Source organism: Falco punctatus (genome assembly GCF_963210335.1).
Source record: "Falco punctatus genome assembly, chromosome: 8".
NCBI classification, from domain to species: domain Eukaryota; kingdom Metazoa; phylum Chordata; class Aves; order Falconiformes; family Falconidae; genus Falco; species Falco punctatus.
Window position 1 is genome coordinate 14,209,809 of NC_137588.1, and position 27,095 is coordinate 14,236,903.

Genomic DNA, 27,095 nt, shown 5'->3' on the forward strand with positions numbered 1-27,095 from the left:
CTTAAAAAAGAGACTTTGTAGAGTTTTTTAAAGCATGTTTATGTGACTGCACATAAATGTTTGTGTAAAAAGGGAGTTATGACAGTTTATACCACAAAGGTTACAGTAAGAAAAATCACTTCTTTATGACAGTAATTCACAAATTCACAAGAATCACTTTAATATACAAAGCAATTACTACCATTCTGAAACACAAAGCAGCTAATATGTACATAGTGTTAATAAAATGCATTATAACCCAGTACAATTTTTTTTTAAAACACAGAAAAAGCACAAAAAAATAAGTAAAAAAAACCCAAAACACAACGGGGATGTTTCTAGATTTTTTGGGAGATGTTCTCCCCCAATAATGGATTTTCGTTTAGTCTTTTAACTTCCACAAGTATGTGGGAGTCGAGCTCAAATACCCTGTTCTGTGCTGACATGGTTTGGGTAAAGAATCAGAAATGCAGATGAGGTGAACTTTCTCTTTCCAGCTTACATTACAAAGGGAGAATAATAACCCTTGTTCTGGAAGCTTCCCTGAAAAATGTTGTCCCAGAACAATTTCAAATTATAAATCCAGACTAGAACCAACTCAGTTTTCAAGTGAACAACCAATCTGTGGACAAGTCTGTGGAAGGGTTGGCTGTCAACTAACCCCTCTTCTTGCCCTGTTCCCCATCCCATCCCTAGAAGCCCATACAAGCAGCACCATTTCAGATCTCATACAAACTTGAAGTTCTAGAATTTTTTAAAATTAATGTTTTAATATAAATAAATGTCATTACACACACACAAAATGGAGTGGCACCTGGATAAAACACAACTTGTGGAGAGCATCTGAACATCCCTAGTTCTTAAAAGCGGCCATTTCCAGAAAGCTAACTGGCTCGAGGCCTTCCTTCCCCACGCTCTCGCTCAGCTATCCCCTAATTTAAAGAAATACATAGACGAGGCTGAGACTGCATGAACCAACTGCTCCGGAGTCGTGAGTACAGTACTGGGTCAGCTTATGAACTGCGCCAGCCGTGGGTCACGACAGCCTGCCCCTGGCCCTCTCCCTGCCAGCACACAGCTCCTGAGCACAGCTGGCTTCTGCCTCTGGCTGGTGACAGCGTGACCTGAACCCATCACGCCGCAAGCCACAAACTGCACTTGCGGCACCAGAACGCGAACAGGTCACCCTCTTCAATCTGTGCTACACAAACTAGCCCAAGCAAGTCTGTTTGCGGGCCAGAACTTAAATACTTAAAAAAACCCCAAAACATTCCAAGGCAAAACACTTGAAATTCAAACCCTCTTTACCAACTGGATCTGGTCCCTTTTCCCCAAAGATGTACAGATTTAAGCCATATCCATCCACAGACCTGAACCTGTCACAAGCACACAGCAGACAGGATTTCAGCACCCCGTTTCTCTCCATCAGTCTGGCTTCTCCCAGACCAACTGAGGTTCGTGATACCTTCAGGTTTCTGCAAAATCGGTGTCTTTTACAGCTAGCAAATCCAAAAGCTCAGGGAAATGAGTTCCCTGGCACAGTACAGAGAACCATCAATGTACTGTATGCTTTTAAAACCTGCCCACAGTGACAGATTCCAGGACTATAGCTAAATTATCATTGTTCCTGCAAAAGAAAGGTGGTTGTGCTTTTTTTTTACCTTTTAAAGCAGGGTGACACATTGTCAATGTACCTTTCCTTCCTGGTGTCAAAGAACTGGAAAACCTTCTGATTTATTTTCTTGGAATGCAGCTTTTACAGTCTGCAGCCAAATCTTAAATTAAGAAAAGGGAAATAAAGCGGCTGAAAAATAGTTTAGCTTTCCTCCCAAATTAACCTCCCTTTCCCCACTTGGGATCACTGAACTAGTTCTATTCTAAAAATAATTTCACATCCATCCTGTACATACTGCTCTGAGACACCACACAACTTTAATTCTTTCCAGTCTTCAGTACTGCCAGTTCAGATCTCCTGCCATTTTGAAGTAACGCCTGCTGGACGCCAGGTGCTAATCAGCAAGTTAAATTTGCGACAGAGTCAACTGCTGTGAGGAGTGAATTGTGTGCAGGCAGCAGGATTACAACAATTGTCTCAGGAAGCTTCTCAAGCAAACCCGATTGCTCTTAATTTGTTTTGTTCTGCATGTTTTTTTTTTTTTAAAAGTGCACATTTTAATTAAACATTTACAAAGAATATAGTGTAACAAAAATAAATACATGACCTTTTGGTTAGATCATTGGCAAATGTTACATCACTAACCAGCTTCAGGGTGAAAAAATGACAATAAAAATAGGGTCTTGGAAAGCCAATGAAATCCGCTATGAATCATCATAGATCTGCAACCACTGATACTGAGCCTGCTTTGATGGGGAGACCTGTCTTCACTTCAACCCAGAAAAAGCACTGGCTGTCTGTCATAAATTAAAAAAATATAAAATAAAAAAGCAGTGGCCAGTTTTTGCTAACAGATGGCTACCTGCAGCTGCAGTCTACTGGAAGCCCAGATTTAAAAAAACAACTGTAGTACAAATTTAGATCAGAAACTATCAGGGCTGTTTTTCCTTATTAAATCTAACTTTTTTTTTTTTTTCCTGAGCCTCTTCATGATTCTAAACACCCCACCAGTTTTCTGATCTACATACAAGTACCAGAGAAGACAGTGGTCTACAACGCAAATGCCAACTACAGAACAGCCAGAACCTACAGGTGTCTGTACAGTCCTGATGAGCATGACAGGCTAAAATTGTGCTTTCAGATACGAGCGATGGTGCTGGCAACTACCTGATGCTGGTGAAATCACTGCTTAAGTAAAGATGCATCACCACTACCCCAGGAGGAAAACAGAAGTCTTATCAGTGGTTCCTTTAGAAAATAACACCTTAACAACCACTCCAATTGTTTTGCCTTTGATATATAGCTGCCGAAGAGAAAAAGCACAAAAGTGAATTATTCTAGGTGGTGGTGGTTGTTGTAAAACAACTGTTTACATAATTTCAAAAATCTCAATCAATAAAAAAAACCAACACAAAATCAAACCTCACAAAAGCCATGAAAGATGAAATAAAATTCTTGAAAATGGATAACTGAGAAACAGCACAAAACAAATCAGTAATAAGCACTAGAATAATGCAGCCCAGAACTACTGGGGTGGGGGGAAGCTTTCACACACACGCACACATCCACACACACCCAGACACACACAGACAAGTAAAAATTTTTTCTGACCTCCATATACTATAATACTCAGCATTCCTGACTTAAAAGCTCTCAGAGCTGTAGATTATATACTGTGTGTATATATATATATGTACATATATTATACATATGTATTTTCCAAGAATATCTAAATTAAAAGAGCACCTCTGACAATATCTTAACTGCCTGATCGGTGCTGTTGTTTTGCAAAATAATGACATTACAAAAATTATATTTCAAATCAATTCTTGTTTATTATGAACATAATGGATCTAGCCCTTTCTAACCCTCTCTTCAGGTCAAACAGGCTATCAATTCTTGAAAACTCACAACCGTGAGATATAAAACTAACCCTCCCTCCCCCCTGCCAGCATAATTTTCGTCCTAGTTCCAAACTTCCTTAGTTTATAGAAGCTGATTACCCCAACCTCACTACTTGGTAAATAACATACGAATGGATTCCTGCGTCATACTCTTTCCCTTTTTGGGTCAATATGAATGGTAAAGCATGTATGGGAAACCCTAGCCAGCCCTGTACTTGGTCCAATACATTTTTAATTATTGTCATTTCAGATTTCCATTAAGTCCCTAAATCCTCAGTGCAGCATAAATAAAAATAAAAGATTCTTGCAGATCCCTATGTACTTTAAAATAACATTCTTTTTCTTAGTGAAACATTAGTTGCTAATGAGGTCTAGATTAATAATGCTACAGACTACTTGCAGACCATGCACAGACAAACCAGCAACACAGTTCTCTCACTGCCACACAAATTTGCACCAACCCTGTATTAGAAGAATCCCATCCAGGTACCAGTTTAAGCTTCCTGGTCCATCCAGGCTTTGTGCTGAGTGACTATCAGCAAGCGCTGGACAGTGCTCATTACCCACTAGAAAGAGCTCTCAGATCACAATTAGCCCCGTTCAGGTTCACTGCAAAAACTCAAGTTTTTGCAGATAGGTGATTCTACAAAAGAAACAGCCTTAATGTAGGCATGTACAGCCTTTTCCGTGTTTCTCAAAGCTGGGGGAACCATTCCATGTAACTGTAAATGAGGCTATCATGAGCTTCATGTTTTACAAGAATGACTCCTGTGTTGTCAACAGTTCTACTCTAGCACTAGTTCTGAAAACTGGTTACCATTGTATTTGTATTCTCTGACCTTTAAGAATCAGACAATAAAAGCATCGCTGAGAATTTAGGGTCTTCTTTAAATTTGCACTGCTAAACTAATAAATTCATCTTCCAATAAATAAAACATGAAAATCAATTCTCTATGGCAGATAAAAATAGCCCATTAATAAACCCCCTCAAAACTTGTGAAAATGAATTCTTTCGTAATTCTGATACTTCTGTTCTCTTCTTGAAATACAAATGTAATTTGAAATTATTGACAGATTTAATAATAACGCTCTAAGTTTAACCCTGCTCCTTTTAAAGTCTCTTGGAAACTGAATGCCCTCTCATTTGGAGAAAACTAGAACTTTTAATACTGCTTAACTGTTTGAGACTCAACTGCCCCGAGACTTCAAAATGTTCCTCTTGTAATGTCACATTGATTGTATAACCTTTTAGAAGCTCATGTTTGAAATTTATCTTAAAAACAGATAAGAGTGAATGGGAAAAAAAAAATAGCTAATACTTTGCTGCGCAAGGCATTAGTACAGACCAGAGCCTTATTCATATGTCTATATATGAAAGTTTGACCAGAAGCACAAAGTAAACTTACTCCATTGAATGACCCAAGTTAATGTATCAAGAGACTGGCTCCAGAGGGCCAGTAAACAAACTGCACATGATACTTTTTAACACATGCTTTTTGACAACTTCTTGACATTCTTTTTTGGTTCTTTTTAAGCATGATTCTTTTGAAGTCCTAATGCTTAGCACAGAGTTGTTTTTAAACACAAACTACCTTTTTTTAACAATGTAAATCTGGGAAAGATCACATTTCCTCAGCGCACACAAAAAATCTGATCTTGCAAACATCTGAGGCACATGAGTAATTCTACTCACAGGAATAAATTACTTGGTAAATCTGACCCTTTACATGAAAAAATCCTCCAAATAAATTAAGACTTTAGCTAGCCTGGCCAGGTTCAACTAATACTGTCCTTTGCGAAGTAGAAATTGGAGTATTTATGTTTGAAGTCCTCTTCAATGTTTGAGGTTGTCCTGGTAGTTTTCATACTGCAATTCAATTTATGTATAGAAGGCAGCCTCAAAGTTTGAAAAAGAATCTAGCAAATCAGGCTGATGTTTTCATTGGGTACAGTAATTTCCATTACAGACAGTGGTAGGGAAACAGAAATAACCTCATTGCTTGAGAGCACGTGGGACACAGACTATAGTATCATCAGGGAGTATGTATGTGGAGTTGGCCACGCTTCAACTGCTTAGTTGTTCTGCACACAAATTGGTAGTGCTTTCATGTTACCCTTGCTCACTATGCGACCGTTTTTGAAATGTCACTATTGTACCTTTTTTATTCTGAATTCCTTTCCCATCCAAATACCATTTCCCAACGAGTATCTTATGAAGCTGATGTTTGCTTTTTGTGCATTCAGAATGCTGAGCACACTTGCACACATAAGCTTCAAGAAGCAACAACTGACCAGTGAAGCTCATTTCAATGCATTTGTTTCTGAGGTATGGAGAAGTTTTCACTAGCCTAGGAGGGCTTAGCACAGATTACAGATCAAAACCCCTCCTGGGCTAGTTTGAAAAAGGTATGTTATCTCCACACCAAGAACGTGACTGTGAAGCGCTGTTCATTTGGCATTCTGCTTAGCCATGTATTTTTATAGTTCATAATGAATATGTGAAACCAATTTGGCAACCATTGCTTCTTCATTGCACCATGCATGCTCCACGTATGTGGCCCACAGTTCTCCGGACCAAGAGGCTGGGGTGGTTCTGTCTCTAAGGCAATGGAAAGAGCTCAGCACAAATTCTTGAAATCATTACAGAAGGACCCTCCCCACAGTAACTTCCCAAGGGACCACTGTTACTCCTTGAAGAGGATGGGGAGACAAGAAAGAAGCCTGTTCTTCTTCACGCTGAGATTGATGATGAAAATAATCTTGTAGGGGGAGAAGTGGAGGCAAGTACTTGAACATTCACAGTTTGATGCAAAGCACAGATGAAGTATATTCTGTAGTTGCTTCAGGCAGTTTTGCGCATAGAAAAAAAGAAATGTTTAGAAAATAAAAAGTTTATTTTGTCTTTCTGGGTATAGCCAGAACCAGTCTCTATCCCACCTGGACAAGTGAAAATGGGAATCCAAAATTAATCTGATTTGTGGCAGTAAAGGTCCTTAAGTGCTTTCAACTCCTCAATCAGTGTCTTGTTTTGGTTTTCAAGCACAGCCACTCGATTTTCTAGACATTTCACATACTCCTTTTTCTTCCTGCGACATTCACGTGCTGCCTCTCTGCAAAGCAAAAAAGGCCATTCAAATCCAGAACGATCACTTGCAGACATGGGCTACTTAACTGTTCAGGTCAAATCTTTACCTAGTACTGCCATTTTTAGAATATGTAGGTATCGAAGCTGTACTTTGAGCATTCATGTATTTGCTCTTAAGCAATACTTTCAATTTATTAATAATGCTTGCATCACTGCAATAATATAAACAACTCAGAAAAATCACAAAATAAACAGTCACTAGCAACCACATCATTCTTTAGTCCTTGTCTGCTGTGCCAAGAGCATGGCAGTATTAATGTGCTGAAGCAGATCTGAAGACAGTTAAACTTCTAAGGCTTGCTTGTAAGTAACTTGGTAACATACAAACACCATCAATGAAAAATACCTGAAACATGTTACTACGCTGCTGAGCATCCTGATGGCAGTAACACCAAGGCAGAAGCTATCCTGCGCAGCAGCAGTAATGGTACTAATGTGCAAAGTAAGCACAAGGCTAAATGTTGCAGGTGGATGGGAGTTCAGGCAGAGGGCTCTCCTGCAATGCAGCTTGTCAAAGCAGCACGCCACAGACACGTGTAAATAATGCACACGCTTGTTTGCCCAGGCCTTTAAGGACAAAGCAGAGCAGCTTCGAAAGGAGAGCTGAAGTGTCTCTTCATTGCAAATACTACACATATTGGTGATACAATCAGTGTTCTGGGAAATGAGAGGACAAAACTGAACTCAGTTCCTTTGCTTATCAGATATGCAGTAGTTGTAGTACTAGGTAAAAAAGAATGTCTGTTCCAGGACTTACCTAGTAAGAAGACTCTAAAAGTAGTTTTTTAAATCCAGCCCACAAATGAGAGAGGATGAAGAAAACCTAGTTTGTAAACCCTGAAAGAACTCAGGTATCCATTTGTCACTCCTACAAATACAATTTCACATGCTTGCTACACCTCAGTGGGCCATGTGCAGTATTAAGAATTTAATGAATTCTGGGCTGTTACTTGTATCACCAAACTATTAAGTACTACTGGATCAGGAAGTGCCTTCCGCTGAAAATTACAAACCTGTCTTCTTGGGTGACAACTTTTTCTTTCTTTTTGTGATTTTGTGCCAGCCTGGGCAGTATATTAAGCCACCGCAAGTCTGTGTGCCTTAGTTATTCATTATGAACAGCTCCAGCTATACTGAATTACAAGAGAGCTTTTAAAATGTAAAATTTACACAGAAAATTTGCACAATAATATCTATGAATATTTACGCTATAATCCTCCAGTAAGTACACCTCACCATCTGCCTGCCTCTATCCCTTTCCCTGCTTTGCTATGGAGCCTAGATTTGAAATATCTATTAAGCAGGCAGGCTAGAAGCACCACATGCAACATGATACTGTTGAAAAAGCTGTCAATTTAACTCAAGTGGGGGTAATTCCCCATTGTTTTTCTTGGCTTTCCCAAACACAAAAGCTTTCTTTTACTGGAATAAGACTGCTGACTAAATGAGGGGATTCAGAACGCCAATTAATTTTCTTCTCAAATGCAGAGCCTGAAAGGGTGACATCTACTATTCACTGACATCAGAAAAATATATAAAAAGGGAGATGGGTGACATTCTATACAAAAACCTTTTTAAAAACTGAAGTCGGCTGTTCAGCATTATTTACTTCATTAAAGCTCCTCAGATAAGCATTGGGTCTGCTCATGTAACTTTCTATTGTGTTCACAGCTCAGCCATCTACAGAAGATCAATGCACCTGTACAACGTAACAGTTTTTTCAGACTGACAGATCTAAGTAAAGGGTGCTTTCATGGGGCTCCCCCTGCTCAGACGGAGGGAAGCGCTGCTGCTGCTCTCCCAGTGCCACAGTGTAACGTAATGCACAGGCTCCCATCTGTGGCCTGGGGATGGAGTTCAAACTTGGTGTGATGGGTCAGCTCAGGCCCACTCCTTCCCCCGCCCACAGCAGTAGGCTTAAGGAACATCATGCACAACTTCTCTCTGCTGCTCCCTTCCCTTACTGCCTCCACCAAGTCCCACCTCAGTAGGCTTGGCTGTTCCTCCTCACACACTAAATCCTACAGGGTCAAGTCTACCCCCCACCTCCTCTCTCAGTTCCTCTGCTGCCACTACTGGCTCCACAAGAACTCAAAAGGAGTAGCTGCTCATTTGGCCTTTCCTTGAGTCTTTCTGTCTCTGGAGGATAAAACCCAAAGGGCAAGCAGCTAAAGAGAACAAGTGAGACAATCAAGAAAGCACTTGTAAAGAGCGCAGGTGGGCCAGCAGCAAGGAGAATACATGCAGAAGGCTAAGGTAAAGAATCCGGGAAATGAAACTACACAAATGTATTAACTGAAAAAAATCAACTCACCTTGGTGTTTGCAAGAACATACCTACAATCATACAAGTCTCTCACCAGTCACTTTTCTCCTTACGGCAACAAATTCATACACCTCACAGAATGAGTCTGACACCTTTACTTAAGGTTTCATAGTCACAATACATGGCATTAGCAGATGTGCTTCTTTGCATCTTTAAACAAAGGCAAATTCTACAGAAGCATTTCATAACATGACTAAGAAAGATCAGGATTCTTAGTGCTTAACACTCTAGTCCTATGCAGAGCTGACTGGAAAAAAAATTATCTAAATATACATGCCTGTTCTTCATTAGACGCACTTCCCTCTTCCGTGCGGCCTCTTCTGCTGGCTGGGTTGGAAGTGCTGGGGATGACGCCATGACTACGCCTGGTGCAATGGTGCTGGTAGGGGCCGTGCGAATCTGGTAGGTCTGCACATCTCCTGAGGCAGCTGAAAGACACAGGGGAACATGATGTCACTCTGATGACAGCAACATTAAATGTGGTGCAAAAAGCACCTTGTCGTCTAGCTAACTATGTACTCTGGGGTACAGTACCGGAGGGATGACCATCATCTGGGTCATCACTGCTGTCTCAGTCTTAGTTTATTAACGTATGCAAGGTTTGGGGCATTCCTGTTGAAGGAGTCTTCACTTGCGCTTGATAACTGGATTTGTCTTGCTGTATTGCTATGCTTCTTTCTCCCTTAGTATCTTCCTTTTTACTTCCCTGTTTTTTGGGCAGCTTTAAGAAGACGAAGGATGGGGCAGACAGTTATTTCTAGCTATGCTCCAAATGTTGGTCTACAAAAGGAGAAACTGCATGTTTAAGTATTTGGTACAGAAAAAAGGGTGTAGAAAAGTAGCATTTACTCCAACAAGAGAGAGACAGTGCAAACTAGACACTCAACTTCACTGCTTCTCTAGAATGAACAAGGTCTTGGTTTCTTTTGTTTGTTTGTTGTAATCTAGAAGTGTGTTATATTTGCCTGAGCTCATAAAAAAATACAGTGCCACCTAAAGAAATCACACATCCTTAAGAACACTAAACCCAGAAGATCAATGCAACAATAGTATTTTTCTCGACTGTAGTTTCACTGATGCCCAGAGACCTCTTCACTGGGTTAACTTTCAAATAACCTGCTTTACAATCATAAAAGCAGGGGTACACTTTTCTGTTATTTTTCATAATTTTTAATACCCCCCCTCCCATTTTTGATAAACCAAAATATGTATTTTAATACAATAACACCCCCCCCCCAACTTACTTAGTCAAAGTAGCCCTGCTTGCTCTAAGTGGAGGGCTAAGACCAAATGATCTCTTAAGGCACTTCCCTATATTACTTTATGGTTCTAAGACTCAATGATTAAGTACTTGGTGACTAGTTACAAAAGCTGCAATAGGGAGAAATTATGACTTGCAATTGAAAGGAGGGAAAAATTACTAATAGAGAGTCCTGAAAGAACCAAACAACCTTCCTCCCTAACTTTAATGCTTCACTTTAAATTTACTGTTGTTGCAGATGACTATCTAGGAGAATTCAGAACTCTGAAGTAGTATCAGCTTTTGCAGAACATACCAATAAAAAAAATCATGTGGACAAAATACAGGAAATATAGCATTGAAAACCAAAAATCAATATATTGTTTTAAGAAGTAAGCCCAAAATACCCACAGTTTTATCAATCTGAAAGGAAAGGCTCTCAGAAAATGCAACAAATAGCCTTGTCCAGAATTTCCTTTAATCATTTTGGAGACTCATTTGTGCCAAATCTGTTAATTGCTTCCTGACACATTTGAAGGAGTTAGGTTCGCAGCTTATATCTGCACGGAGAAAATGTTATACAGAATGACTGTCTGTGATGTTTCTCACCTTGTACAACAACTTGATTGCTGGGTACAAGTATCTGTTGCCCATCTGTGGTCTGTGCATATTGTAAAATGGTGGTGCCAGGTTGGGTTGCAGCTGCGTTGGTCATAGTCAATGTCTGGAGACCTTGTACTCCATCTGTGCCGTTGTTAGACAACTGTATTGCTCCTCCTTGGGTAATAGCAACTGAAGACGAAAAAAATGGAGACAGCATTTTAGACACTAATTTACTCATTAACTTACAGTATTAAACCTAGGTATGGAAGAATACTGATCTCAGTTAAATCCCTTGAGCCCTTATACACCCTCAAATCAGACACATGACTTTAGTGTACATTAAAGAAATCATGCTTTCAAAGTAAGTTTTCAAGTTTTCATCAGACCCATTGCAGGGGGGGGCAGGTGGGTGGCAAAAAGCACAGCCTAAAACACAATTTAGTTTCTCTGATAAAACAGCGTCACACAGAAGAACTATCATCCTCCCCCAGGAATACTTTTTGTTAGTTAAGATTTTCTTCTTGGTTGGTTTAGATCTTTTCCTCAGTCCCTTCTTTTTTCTTCTCATCTGAAATTCCTCTCCTCTTCCATGCTTTATGCCCTTCAGTCTCCTCTGCTGCTATTACTATCCATCTTGTGTTTCACTTTCTTCTTGCTTTGGCTTTTTTTTCTTCTGATTGTATCCCCCCTTCTCTACAACTTCCTCAGCACCTTCCTAGCAGTGTTTTCATTCATAAAGGTCCAGTATCACACTTTTTTTTTTCCTTCAAGCAGTCTTACTTTGCTGGATATTTTTCCTTTCCTCAATCCTGCCTTCCAGGTGAACTGAGACACCACCCCTCATTTGTGATTCCACAGAATTTCACTGTGTTCCTATATACAGACACATCAGAATCTCAAGTATCTGCACAAGCAGTTATTTTACAGTTATGGCAGGAAAGCAGAGTTAACGACATCAGTTTGTTACCTAAAATTAGGTAAGATATTAGGCAAAGTGGCTGAGTAGTAACCAGAGATACAAAATTTTCAAGACATGTTAATAGAAAGATGTAAACAAGTAGTCCTTTCTCATTTTTGTATATTTAATACTGTGTGTGTTTGTGTGAGACAGCATGTGAATTCTAGCTTTACTGCTGTATCCTCAATCCTTTAAATCAAAAGACTACATCTATAAAATCTTATGAATAAAGAAAACATGGACACATATATTTATTACGCATTTTACATAAGGTTGATGAAGTTCTTATTTTTTCAGGACTTTCTAAAAACGTATTTGCAGACTGTAATATTTTCTCTATTGATGAGGTTACAATTTTGTGAATCAGCATTAATAATCTGCCAGGAAAAAAAGAAACTTCTGAATTACCTCATCTGGTTCCTGAAGTGAAAAAGTTTATGACAGCATTATGGTTAGTTTATATTTTGCCTCAGGATGCATTAGCTGCACTAACTGGCAAGCAGTCCCAGGAATGTTAATTGAACACTTCAAATACTTACAATAAGAATGTGTTTAAAAGGCATGGTTATCAAACAGTCAAATTAAAGTAATCTTATTTTCATCTCCTGCTTTGTCCTAGTCCAAACAGTTACAGAAATAATAGTTCTTCATCTTCTCATCCCCACTTACTAGCACCACTGAGAAATTCAGACTACATACTGTACTGCCCACTGCTGGTTTGGTAAATGGGAGTTGGCACCGTAACAGTGGCGATGGCAGGTGCTGCTGTTTCCTCTTCAGACTTTTCTTCTTCAATCCTTGGCACTCCTGGGGCGTCTGAGGACAAGTCATTCAAAATTTTTCTGGCAAAGACAGTGTGTTGTAGAGATTTTAATAAAAATCGAAAAAAAAAAAAAGTCTATTTGATACATAATGCTGGATAAAACTGAAAAGTGCAGTAAGCCAGCAAGGAAAATATGGGTGCAGAATAAAAAACTCGCACTATCTTCAAACTCTTATTGGAGAGGATTGTTCAAAGTGCCATGCACAGACGGGCAAGGGAGCCAGTACAGAACAGCTGTGCTTATCAAAACACAAGATACAGGTGCTTCTCAACAGGTTCTTCTCAATGCAAGATACAGCTATCACAACCTTCCCTTTTTCTTAAAAACATGTTTCTTTCTCTCTCATCCATTTTTACTTGTTTCCTGCTTTTAGCCACATGAAGATTTGAAGAAAGCAAAGTATGTAAAAACCTGTCTCCTCACTTACATTAGGGGAACTGCTCCATCTCAGAGACCATAAAGACCTCAGCCAGACAGCTGAGTATAAAGGCAGACAGCACAAATGCTTGTAAAGAGCAACCAGCTTATAACGTAACACCTGCCCGGGAGGCAACACTGAGTGCTTGAGTAAAGTCACAGTTACATTTACAGGTGTCCTGCCTGAGAAAGCTGTGAGATTAGCATGGGTAAAGGAAAGAACAGTTCGTTTAATTACTTCCATGGGTTAATTATCCAAAGCCAAAACTAAAAGATCACGGCTACAGGTCCCTACTGAACATGACTGTAAGACTGACCACAGCAGTTACTGCAATCAGCATCGTTTAGACCAAACACTGTCCCTCAGAAGACTGTCAAGCTCTTTTCACTGCTGGCTTAGTCTGTCACTGCAAAACACTACTTAGAACAACATTTTTTGTAATTCTGTGTTTTCCTGTGGACTCTCATTGCAACTCAAAGTGTGAAGCAAACACAGCTGTAGACCCCAAGCTCCAAGACAATACTCATTTCTTAAATAAGGCTCCTAAAGCTTTGGGAGCCAGAACATCTGTATGGTGCTGTTTGGGGAGAGCAGTCACTCTGCTGAGCAACTTGACAAACAGAGCTTTGCTGTTGCTGTTTTGATTCTGTGTGCATGCAAGAACCCCGGCATGTGAGGAGCAGCTGAGGGAACTGAGGCTGTTTATTCCGGAGAAAAGGAAGCTCAGGAGGGACCTTGAGGAGGCTCAGGGGAGACGTTATTGTTCTCTCCAACTACCTGACAGGAGGCTGTAGGCAGGTGGGGTCAGCCTCTTCTTCCAGATAACAAGCAACAGGGCAAGAGGAAACAGCCTCAAGTACACCAGGGGAGGTTGAGATTGGATATTAGGGAAAAATTGTTCACGGAAAGGGTGATCAAGCATTGGAACAGCTGTCCAGGGAGGTGGTAGAATCACCATCCCTGGGGGTGTTTAAAAAACATGTAGACGTGGTGCTTAGGGATGTGGTTTAGTGATGGACTTGGCAGTCCTGGGTTAACAGTTGGACTTGATGATCTCAAAGGCCTTTTCCAACCTACATGATTCTATGATTGCACAAGCCCTTCACTGTGCCAAGCACTACTTGGACAAATAAAAAATTCCCATCCAGAGAGTGTGCAACCTAGGTGCTAGACCAAAAAATCTGGAGGACAGAACAGCTGAAAATATGGACAGAGCAGGGAGGATAAGGAACAAAACCGAAGCAGCTCAAGATACAAAAGAAGAAACCACAGCTCATCACTTTTTAAGCTCATGTCAGATACAATCTGGTGGTTAAAACCTATCCTTGCCATCATAAAGATGGATTTAAGATAGGAGGTAAGGTGGCAGCTTTACAAATATGGGAGCTATGAACTGACATGGAAAACATTAAAGTGGAGTTTCTGAGGAAGAGATACAGCTTTCAATTCTGTGAACTTGTCTGCACCTATCTTGCCTCTGTAAGCAGTTACAGCAGTTTGAATAATGCCGACCAGGAATTCACTAATCACATCAGTATGGCTCAGCCTTTCTGACATGACCCCTACACAGGCCCAGAGTCTGAGCTATGTATACAGGTTTTACAATTACAACGTTTTGCTGAGTTAACAGGATCTGCTTTGAGGACAGAGGCTGCGGTGTGGCAACAGTGCGTGCAAAGGAGTCCACTCAATGAGAAATGAGCATGCACAAGTACCCTCTTCTTAATTTTGCTGCTTGGTTACTTAGCTCTGTTGTCTCATGATAAACATGTACAGTAAAAGCAAGTGTCTCACTGGTGAAGCAGACTGCAAGGAAGTCTGTGGCAGCCTTGAAGTCAGCAACACTGCTCCTCACAAATAAAAGCATCTTCCCAGATCTATTATGGCTAGGGATCTTCAACAGTGATTTTGACTATCTTCAGCAGAACGGCTTTGAAGGCTGCTGGAGAAGGTAAAAAATAATCTGCAAGTACTAAAAAAAACCCCGTTGAGATATGCTCAGGCCTACAGTCTCCCTCTGTATAAGGCTATGCTCATAAAGAAAAAAGGAGTGTCTGAGTTTTCTGAAGCAGCAGGAATCCACAGGTCGCTTAAAATCTGATGAACTCCAGAGCTGTTCCTTAATACTATTTAGCATGTATTAAGAATGAAAAGTGAGATTTAGTACAACCAGGAAAAGATGTACAAGGGCTTAATTAATAAAGTAACATGACTAACACCATGTGAAGGGGCATACCTCAGTTGCTCTTACCGCAGAAGTACTTGCCAAGACAACTAAAGGTACTAGATGCCTATCACTACATTCAACTCCCACCCTGACTAGTTAAACTGTAAACACAACCAATTTTGCTCAAGCAGAAATTCTCTCTGAGCCACAGAACACCACGTGTTTATTGAAAAGGAGAAAGGAATTAAGTTTTATTGCTGCTAGCATTTCAACAATAATGAAAAACAACACAGTTGATTTTTTGCAGAATACCAATTATATAGAAGCCACTTTCTTGCAAAGCTTCAGTGTCTCCCATGTATTAAGTATCCATTAAAGCTATCTCCAAGGCACCTAGCACAATAATACTGCAATGTTTCACAAATATGGCACTCAGCTTATCCTCAGCTCACTTCGGTCTTAACAAAGTGTAACAGCTGAGGTTTCTTCCTCCTCCTCCTCCTATCTGGTTCTCTCTTTACATCCTATTCCATGGGAAGTCATCGGAGAAGAGAGATTTCAGTTAAACAGTAAATCTAAAAATAACTATACAATCACACTGTTTGCCTCCCCATGCAAAGAACCCACCCATCAAGCAAAATGCTTCTGCTTTTAACCTCCATACCTGTAGGAGGGTCGTCTGGAAAGTATTTCTCTTCGTTTCTGTGAGTCTGTGACACTGTCTACTGATTCCTGTGAATCTTCACTTTCTGCTATAGTGGAGATCTGTAAATAAGAACAGCAATAAAACTTAACAAGACACTTCCAATGTCTTTATTTTCAGGAAATGCTGACATCCTGTGAAACACGCTACAACCCAAGTATTCTACAGTGCTTCTGCCTAGGCAATGAACAGAAAGGGCAGGCTGTTTAGTAACAGATCCAGTGAAGAATGATCATGGTGAGTTATCTACCTGTGAGAATGTCCTTTATAATTTAAATACTCCAATAAGAAAATATAAACAGTAATTCTACACACTTTTTGCTTTCCATGATCCCTTGTTTCCACCCATTTTAAGAAAACAAAGATACTTTTTTTTTAAGTAAAATTTAGGGAGAGAATAACTAAAACCAAACTAAGATAGAAACATTCAGAAACTAACAAAATAGTGAAGCTGAGAAACAGCAGTTTGTAAGTAATTAGGTATAGAGAGACTGCCTTTTGGCAGGAAGGGGGGATTGTCAGAAGAATGTCATACGTGATGATGCTAAGAAAAGACAAAGGTTTATGAAGGAAAACAGAAATGTTTACATCAATCATATTTGAATAATTTTAAATTTGAAGTGTGCCAAAAATTTTAAAACATCTCCAATACATAAAAGCAGAGACTGTTTTCCTAAAGACTATAGTCATGTGACAAATACACAAAAGCTAACAATAGTTAGTGAATCGCAAAATGCCTGTGTGAGAAACATAGCTCACAGCCTGACATTTTATGCACTGTAGGGAAGATTCCTAAAGGCTCAAAAAGCTGGCTGGCGCCCAAATCTCACAGTTACCAGATAGGGGGCCTGAACATGTCCAGGGCTGACTGTGAACTACCAGGTTTTCAATATCCAAACAGGCTGGCTTTGCACTGAGCCAGGTGAATTCCACGCATGGTTTCATTGTCAGTCTTCCACCTCTGGGCTAGTAACTTGCTCATCTCCAATAAACTAAAACTCTAAACTTTTGATTCCAGTAGCTGAGGAGGGTAGAGCCTGCCACAAACTCAGCACTAAAGCTGACAAGGAGTAAACAAAGATGATTATCAGAATGGCCTAGTTTTAAATTATGCATGCTTTAGTATTTTTTAAAATAATATCCAGCTAAGTATCTGTATCAAATGTCTACTTTTAATGTTTAGATTTTAAATTAAACTTTTGAGTTCAGTGCAATAAGAGCAAAGAAATGAGGTATAGTCCTTGCCCTGTGTAGCTGCTGTATGCCAAGCAATTTCTCTTTCTGCGTTCAGTAACACTGAGCTTAAAGTGGTTCAAAAAACCCAAAAGTTACAGGTTTCAAAGATTTCAGACTACTTGTCTTCAAGCTACCTCATCATATCGCATTATCTGTCTTACTTTACAGGAGAGAAAATGATAAAGCTTTACAAAGCAAACAATATTCAACAGGCAAATTTTAAAACCATTTTTATGAGAGGACTGATAGGTTTATTTTAAGGACTATTAATGTACAGACATCTGTTCTATAAACCAATGCAAATATTTTCTCAATAGCAAAGACTCTCATCCCAGAATATCAGTCTCATTACTGATTAAAGATTACATTATAAAAAAAGAAATCTTTTTTGTTGACTTCAGAACAGCATGAACTCTTACTCAATAAAGATGTATGAAAATATAGAAGAGAGAAAAAGTAGAGTAATACTGTAAGAAAAACCATGAAGCTGTTAAACTCACCAACAACATTCTAGCCGGAGATGAAACTCAGCAACGTTTGAAAGTGAAAAGTGGTTAAACCAGAACAGGAAAAAAAAAACAGTCACAGAGTAGCAAATACTGTACAGATTTTGCCTTCAACATGCTCTTAAAGTTTATATAAGCAAAATCACAATCCAGGACACAAACACATTAGAAACCAGTGAACTGGCAGGACTATCACAAGGCCCAATTCACATATGAGGAATTTCTTCAGTCAGTACCTGAACTGTCTGGACCTGTGGAGACTGAATAACTGACGGCTGGGCAGCCTGAATTACTCCATGCACTTGAACTGTCTGCCCATTGGGCAGCTGAACTAAGGTCACCGTGGGTGCAGAAGACGTTGCGTGAGCTGCTGGCATAGATACCTGCAAAGAAGAGACAGTGAGCGTAAATTAGGTTATTGCAAAATCTTATTTCACTACCAAGAACACTTTCTGGTGAAAGAACTAAGTCTCTTCTAGAGCCCAATTAGATGACCCAAATGTTACAGTGTAATACAAAACCCCCTGACCTGCCTAAGCCCAACATCTGACCTACTTTACAAATTAATCTAATGCAGAATTTCTGCAGGCTCAAAACACTGCTTGTAAAACCACTGACAAGAATGAGAAAAACACAACTACCTCTATTTTGAGGTAACCTAATAAAAACACATTATTACCTTTCGCCTACTTCAGTTAGATACTGATAGGACTTGGGTGTACTCCTACGGACGCTGCTGAGTCAAAGGCAGAAACATATGGGAGTGCAGCTATTTTTGTTCTCACTCAAGAAAATGCGAAGTGTTTGCCAGATGTAAGAAGTTAAAATTTTTAGGGAGCCATAGCTTTCAGACTTTCTAGACACAAACCGTATTAAGTAGCTGGCACAGTCCGTTTAAATGAGGAAAACTGACCATGTCTTCAGACACAGAACTTGTGGGTTTGCAGTGAAAACAAATGGTTTGTAGGCAGTTACTGTGATTCAGTGTAACGGGTCAACAGAAACCCTAGCCTTAAGAGTTATTTCTGAGGAAAAATTGCCCACATTTTAAACCTTCAGTTCCTAAACGACTTTGTTTCTCCAGCATAGGCCTGGAGGCATAGTGGCTATGCCAACAGGGAAACGCTAAAGACTGCAGCACAGTCGGTACCACTGCATACATAGCCACGCATGTCCTGTGCAGGGGCTCCGAGGACAGCGACATCCATACTGAGCTGTTCAAATCACGCAGAGAAGGCTCACTCTGGCAAGTCACAAGAACTATTATGGGCGGCTAAAGGATGCTAGGTGGCTGGGCAGGTGCCCCAGTGTGCATCCAGAACGCAGCAGCTGTACGATGACACGATGCATGTGTTCGTGGCTGGGGGGCTCCTGACAGGTAGGAGGGTACCAGGGCTGCCGCACCTGTGTACATGGCCCTCCATCTGCACCTGACTTGCACCATCATAGCCCTCAGGGGAGGACTGCAGGCAAGTGTGAGCTGCTCTGGCAGACCTTAGGCAGGTCTTCTAGACACCCAGCTTCTGAAAATTTAACAATCCTCTGGTGTTCAACGGCATTTTCAAGAAATTCGATCCATGTAGCTACAATGCCAGAAGGGGCTGCACTGCTGTCCTGTCTAATCTCAAAGAGCGTCTGTGTACTGGACGCAGAAGTAAATCCTCTGCTGTCCCTGCGAGCACGTGGTTCTCAAAAAGCTGCAATAGCTGATCTCTGAATTTCCATAAACATCCACTGCTTACAAGGGAACCTTGCTTAACAACAAAAATAAAGGGAATTACATGTAGACCTCTCTCCTCCACGTATGTCTCTCCCAAATCCACAAATCTGTGTTTGTCTTTACCTTCCTTTTTCAGGAAAACAGCTGCAGCATTACACGGTGGTACTTAACTCACATCTGAGAGAAACCCGGGCTGAGATTAACATGAGCGCACTTCCCTCTGGCAAATGATATTCCTTTACCAAGCAACCTTTTTAATAATGCATGTCTGACTAAACAGTCCCTGGCAATGACAGCAAAGCTGATCAACTGGAGGCCGCTCTGTGGTCGGATTAAGCCAACAGCAGAGTGTAACTTCCGCAGCTGTCTCTGACTCATACCTTGTGGAACTGGAACGAGTTTCCTTTTGACTCTGAAAACTACCCTGAACTCAGTAAAAATGCAGCAATTAAACTAAGCTTACAAGAGGGGTGACCTTACAAGAGATAATGAAAGAATTAAATTGACATAATTAGTTATTTAGATTTGTCTAAGCCTCTGAGGACACTCCCTAATGCCAAACACTGCCACTTCATGTATCAAAAACATTGTAATAATGTAACACCAATGTGAACAAGGCAAAGAATTATGTTTAGACTGTTACATCACCTTCACAAGGAATATAAAGCCAGGGGAACAGCTAAGGTGCAAATAATACAGTGAATGACAACAGAGGAAATCAGGAAAAATATAACATCATTCTTTGTGGTTCACATGGATTTTAACCATAGCTGTACAGATTTTTCTTACTTGGAAAAATTCTCATTCAAGTACCAGGGTAATTTTGCCCGAGTAAACTGCATTCAACCCACTACATACTTGTAAATTCAGCTGCCTGGAGGTTAGTATGTTAACACAAGAATTTAAAACATTCTTGCTTCTCTGGACTAAATCTTAATGCACAGCAAGCGAGAAGCAGTTTACTGGTTTTGCAAGAGTAATAAAGTACTTCCACCCAGTTCACACTGAAGTGTTATTCGCACCACCTACATCCTGTGCCTAAGTTAGACAGTGAGAACACTGCCCAAAGAGGCAAGCTGGTGCAGGGCAGCTGGTGGCCTGTAAATTCACACTACAGCTTCACTCAACAAAATCACCCTGTGCATTTTAACAGCTCCAATCCCTATACTATCACTTGAATGGAAGTATAATAGCTCTGGTTTACTGAAAGGTGCAATGACTTTAATAATTTATAAAATGCTAAGTGATTTAACACTTGTGCCACTTACAAGACACTCAATTCCCCAAACTCCCGAGATATAAAAAACCTGTTTGTTCTTAGTGGACTGCAAACAGTTTTAAAATTAAATGGTTACAGAAGAGAGATGAACAAATTCTGTACTCATTTACACAATGGAGTTGCTTCTGCCAACCATCACTGTATCCAGGAATGAAACCAGGTTCCAAAATTAGAGATGTAGCTGGGATCGCATTTCTTGTCTCTCCAAAATAACTGGAGGATAATAAACGATCTACTACTGTCTCTCTAAACAGCCAACAATTCTGTGAAATTCTGGTGACAACAGGGTAACATGAGCTGTCAAATGCCAGCTTGTTCCACTTGATTATAATGTTTATAATACTAATCCTTTCTGGTAAGATGCTGTATTTGCTGATTATTTATCTATATTTTTGGTTTCTTTTCTTCAGAATTAAACTGACTGCTATAGACAAGTTTCTAACAAAAAGCATAACAGCAAAACAATCCAGTCAATATGAAAAAGACAGTAAATTACATGTTTTGAAAAAAATACCTTTCAGTGTATGGTTGTGGTAAAGAATGCTAGAAATATTTTCATTCATTATTCTATTAACATTACAGTTTACACACATACAGTTCTTCAGGACTAAAACCAGCCTAGTGTGATGGGAAGTTAAAAATCTCTACTGCTTTAAAAATGTGAAGACAAATATTAAAGGAACTATACATTGTACCTGTTTCAGAATCATATCAATGGAACCTTCTCTCAGGCCCATGAGCAGACATTAACCCTTTTAAAAAAATTATCCAATAGGTAAAACTATTACACCGTATGATTTTATACCTGGGCTAACGTTGCAATCTGTGGTTGTGCCTGTACTGTCATCTGTTGGGTTTCTGCCTCTGTAACGGCTGCATCTCCACTCTGCTGGTTCTCTGCTCCAGATTCCATGGTCATTTAGTTACCTACAATCACAATATTTGTCGTAAGTCTGGGTTGGTATGCAAGTCCATTATTCTTGGTGGATCTGGTAGCAATCACTGCAGCTGAGTTCCCATTACTACATACTGTTTTCATTTGCTTATTAAACTGTTGCCAAACTATTAGCATTCAGGCAAATGTTTTTCATGCCAGGTGTCTGCCTCTCAGGTTGATATTTCTGTGTGTAATGTTTCTGAAAAACAGGTCCAGTCTCCTCCAATAATGAGATCAGAAAAAATGCATTTTGCTCATCTTAAAAAAATTGCTTGAGCAATCGCACTATGATGATCTAGTACCCCTGGAATTTGGAATAACGACCGGCAGTCTGTCAGGAAGGGTGCTCCTTCAGTGCCAAGGTGACAAGATGCCCTGCTACAGCCCTCCCTCTCCCCCGCAACTGCAGTTTGCAGATAACCAATAGCAATTGCTTCTGTGTTGGGCATTTAGTTTTCAGTCATCTTCTGTCTGAACTAAATATGCAACATCTCCATGCAAATTCTTTCCACAACCAGACTGTGTGACTATGTCACAGCAACTTGAGTCTTCTCTACTCAGCAGTTTTAAAGTCAGTATACGTAAATGATGGAAGCCATTTCTACTTGAACCTTATTGCAAATAGATGTTTTTGTATTTAGAGGTACATAGTAGTTTGTCATGACCTAGGTTTTCTATCATATATAGCTCCTAATATACTTGTATTTCTAAGCAATAACTGAGCAAGCTGAGATCACCATAACACGAAACTCTATAAAAAAAGAGGTTGCATAACTTCCAAAACCATGCATGTAGGCAGAGTGCAATGAATGTTAAATCCTGCACTGATCTGCAAAAATTACTTTTCAGATCTTCTCTAAATACTGGTATGGAAAGATTTAATATATAAAAAATGACTTCAAAATACAAGGAAATGCTCCCAATGGTGATACAGCAATACCATTGTATTATACAGAACTCCAAATATCAAATACTAAGAATGTCCATAGCCACAATATTTATTCTGTGTCCCACCCTGTGCTGCCCAACCTACTCAGGCCTCTGGCTACCCTAGGGCAGCACATACCTGTCTTCAGCGCTGGAGCAAAACAACCAGTAGAGCATTTCTGCTTTGGGGAAGAGCCTGCAGGCAGAGGATGCTCAGATCAGAAGAAAGGTGGAAAGAAGGAGAAATGCCCCTCTCCTTGCTAAACTTTACTGCCACCACCACCACCACCACGACCACCCCCCTCGCCCCTCCCCGGGAAAAGACTTAGAAGTGTCAATACAGGTGGTAGTACCATGACCACATTCAAGACATTTCACTTTAAACACAAAGTCAGGGAAACTTCCATTTCGGTGCAGACTATACTACAGTATTACAGGAAACAGAATACTCTTTGGAGATGTGTTGCCTAAAGCAGTAGAGTCACACTTCAATCCAGAGTATAATGTGGAATTCTGTCTTACAGTAAACGATCACTAATCAAAAAAAGATAAAACAGCATTTCAAAGCAGTAGCTGCATCTCACATCAAAAGAAAGCAAGTCAATATATACAAACCAAAATCCGTATGTTTAGTATTAAAAGTCACTGTTCAAATGAGCGTGTGTGTGTGTGAACAGTGAAATGTTTAAGTACCAAATATTTAGTTCCAACACAATTTTAAAAATTCTTAGGAAATGAAAAGAAGGAAAAGAATTAAACCTGATTTTCCTTAAAAATAGTGACATACAATTTAGAAATTTTTGGAAAAAGTAATTAAAATTCCTCTAAGCACCTGGGATTTTGTTATGCCTCTCCCTGTTGCCATGATTTTTGTCCCACATAAACTAGGTATTAGTCTGACAAATGCTCACAGATAAACAATACTCTACCTTTATGCATATACTGGTCAACTGGCCATGAAAGAAATTAATTGTAAACTCACTGCATTTTAAGTAGTCTAGATGTTACTATTTTTATAAGAGTTTCAAGAACAGCCTGTGTCCCCCCCTTCTTTCCTACTGTACCAAATCTCTGTGCTGCATTTCATCTCCCAGAAAGCACAAAAGAAAACCCATGCACTATTACTATTTGCAATATATATTACCAAACAGTTCTTAAAGACTTCATTAATGACAACAGTTTAAGTGGCTTTCTATCAGAACTTTAACACACCAGTTGTACTGTAACAGTCTTAGTCTTCTATTATACGCCAAATTTTTGAGCATTCTGCATTTTCGCAAGTGCAAACTACAAACCAGACTACTGTAGGTTTCTTCGATTTTTATAATTTTTAAAGAGATATCTGGTTTTATCACTTTTTTGCAACTATCAGCCAGTTTGGTCCAAGGTAAGAAAATCAACAACTTTTTCCCAATTCCGATGCATGTATCATGGTGACTCCAGCCAAAACACTACCTCATCGGAACCATTTGAGGAGCAGATCTTTCGCAACATCTCCCAGCCAAGTATCTGAAAAGAACTTTAAAAACAATTCCCCAGCTACAAATTCATGTTTCAAAACTAATAATGCTTTTGTTTGCTGATAGAAACCATTACTCCAGTATGGAGTCAGTTGCTATACAAATGGAATTAGAAATAGATGAAATGTGCAAGTGAGAAGTCTCTTGAATCAGGTATTTAGCAATGTTTGCAAAGGTAGATGTTGCCAAATTCCTGCTGATAAATGCAGTATTTTCCTAGGAAGACTTTCCAATTCTCTCACACGCTATTCAGCAAAGGACCTCTGGTTTTACAAGCTTGGTTTCCACACCTGCATCATCTTTTGCATATGCAATCAGCAAAAACATTAGCATTTTGGGGTGCTCCCTCCTCTACAACACCAAAATGTCGGCAATCAAATTCTTAACGTGACTTGCAAACACCTAAAGGGAACCTCCTCATAATGTACAGTAAGCACCAAACAATGCAGGAAGCTGCCTGCAAGATTTACACCTTAACACATGCAGTTTAAATGAGTGTCCAACATTACTTGTAGTTTTTGGATAAGCTCTTAGTCTCGTGTTATTCACAAGTTCTAAGTACTCTTGAATTTGGTTCCATTTACCTTGCACTTACACATCACATTATTTGTATTCTAACACCTTCACTACTACCTTTTACGGTAACTTGTGAGGAAAAGAAGGAATCAATTTTTTAGCATCACAACATCATATTCCAGATACAACGATTACCACATTGTTTTATTTTTAACTTTAACAGTACAGTATGATTAAGATTGCCAAGATATATAAGAGCAGGCACCTAGAACATAAATACTTAGTAAATTGTGTGTTCGGATTAAGACCATGATGGCTGAAATTAAGGCTGTCAATTCCTATTAGTTCTTGTAATTTACAATGTAACAGATGAAATGATGTTTGGTTTGAAACCTTAACCTCCCCACACCTACAAATGAATGCCAATCTTTCTACCTCCTTTCTAAGCTCTCATATACCCCTAGACTAGACAAACTTAGCTGACCAGTACCGCTGTGGGTCCTCAAGCCCACCCCACCGCACCATCCTTTTGCTCCTCCTGCCCTGTTCACAGTGGCCCACCCTGCTCCCAGGCACTGGTTTCCCTGGCAGCCACCACACCTCGACATCTCGAAGGGAAGCAGGGATCTGAAAGTGTCCCAGTGGGGAACATGTGTCCAAGGCAGGGAGCGCATACAGGAGCAGAGGGAGCACACCTTCTTCTCATCCCTCCCTGCTTCCAGATTACTTTCCATCTTGTCAGGAGAGTACCTGTACTCCCACTTTGAGGAAAAATAAATAACTGCTGTAGTTCATCTTGAACCAAGTATTCTAAACGAAACTAACTGAACAGTTAGCTGTTAACAACCAGAGTTGGAAAACCAGAGTATGCTTGCCTAAAGCAACTGGCTATGAACTCTGAACACAGGTTAAGAGAGCTGATGAGATCACCTGGTTAGAGATGGTTTAACTCATGACTTCTATGTAATACACATTTTCTTTATTAGTTCAAAGCAGCTATTATTATACTTACTAATACTTTCTTAATAATGTGCTTACTAATGATTTGAAACTCTGAAGGTGAAAAGCCAAAAAGCTAAACATTCAGCTGACACCCAGTAATTTGTTTTAGCCAAATCAGGACTGGGAGAAAGAAGTTCAGTGGAAGATAACTAACTATACTAGCTCAATTTACACCATGATAGCTGAAGACAGATGCTAATAAACACAAACAGTTGCAGATTGCAGGGAAATGGAACCACACACTGTAGAAAAATCTGTCTTGTTAGTTGTGTAAACTTGGAAAGGGGGCCTGGGCATTACTGCAGATAGTTCACTTCAGATTTCTGCTTAACATGCATCCATGGTAAGAAAAGCTGAAGTGGTACACTGCAACAGTAATAAGAGACAGCATAATGTTTAAAAACTTTGTTTGTATAGATGGACCCTATACATCAGCTGGATGACAGTACAGACATTAGGAGCCATCTTCAAAATGAGTTCTGTGGAACCTGGGTGTGCAGAGAAAGCAAAAATTTGGGGCAATGAAAATCTGCTGTATGAAGAGACTAGATAGAAATACAATACTTACTCCAGAGAGAAAAATGCTTCAAACAACAAAAAATAATTTATATTGGTAACAGGGTAAGTAAACTTGAAACATTCACTGTCTGATTATAAGAACAGCAAAGATGAAAGGTGACAAATTTAAAAGTATGAAAATGAAAACTTACAAATATGTATTAAATATTATGAAAATTGATACTTTATGTACTGCACAAATAGAGCACTGATGCTGCTGCTGATAAGCAAGTTATCAGGATTCAAACAGGTGTTAAGACATGCACATGGATAACAATACCCAAGAATATCCCAAATTATGGTTATTTCATACCAAAAAAAGTGCAGATCTGAAAGGAAGACAAATCATCATGAGTCAGGATTTAAATCAATCTCTAATCCTTAAAAACGCAAATGAATGCCCCAAAGCTTTCTGTGCTTTTCAGTTGTACAGCTGGCACAGTAAAACATAATGCCTCTCCCTGCAAGCCTTCCTTTTCTGTCTTTAGTGATATAGTGACAATTCAGTTATCAGTTAATGCTTACACTGACAGTTATTGGCCATACAACATAACTACACCTTGAGGCAACACAGTTCGCTTTACACCTCAGACGTACTGCCACAGCCCGCTCACAAGCAAGCACAGCTCTACCAAGTGACACACTTTAAAGTCTCCTTCTCTTCCATAGCTAGATACAAATTCTGGTTTTATTTTATTGAATTACACACCCAGGTTTTGAAGAACAACATGACAGCCTCCAAAAACAGTGCAGAGCAGAGACCCAACAAACTTACGCCCACCTGGAGACCAACTTGTGCAACATCCTCAGACATTCACCAGCCGTCACCTGCAGCCACATCAGGTTCCTGATCCAGTTCAATACTCAGCCACCCAGCTGCTTATGGCAGCGAAGGACTGGGGCAGCAAGGGGGCTGATGGAAGGGAAATGGAGGCAATGCCTGCTTCTCAAGCCCTGTATTCGGCTTTATTCATAGCAGGCATGCCAGTACAATTGTGCAGGAAGCAAATACA

The 27,095-nt window shown here is 39.8% G+C and overlaps 1 protein-coding gene across 3 annotated transcripts in view; it reads right to left on the reverse strand.

Annotated features, from left to right (window-relative positions):
• Positions 1-135: 135 nt before the first annotated feature.
• CREB1 (cAMP responsive element binding protein 1) overlaps positions 136-27,095 on the reverse strand; it is a 56,988-nt gene continuing 30,028 nt past the window's right edge. Inside the window, exons 2-9 of one of the 3 annotated variants that reach the window (XM_080400213.1) lie at positions 22,626-22,682; positions 21,428-21,549; positions 17,860-18,006; positions 15,843-15,943; positions 12,469-12,611; positions 10,818-11,000; positions 9,246-9,396; positions 136-6,608 (exon numbers count right to left, since the gene is read on the reverse strand). In XM_080400213.1, coding sequence (XP_080256339.1) covers positions 6,464-6,608; positions 9,246-9,396; positions 10,818-11,000; positions 12,469-12,611; positions 15,843-15,943; positions 17,860-18,006; positions 21,428-21,541 — 984 coding nt within the window. In that variant the 5' untranslated portion in view covers positions 21,542-21,549; positions 22,626-22,682 and the 3' untranslated portion in view covers positions 136-6,463. The remainder of the gene's footprint in view (positions 6,609-9,245; positions 9,397-10,817; positions 11,001-12,468; positions 12,612-15,842; positions 15,944-17,859; positions 18,007-21,427; positions 21,550-22,625; positions 22,683-27,095) is intronic. The other 2 variants (XM_080400212.1, XM_080400214.1) reach the window with 2 other exon arrangements.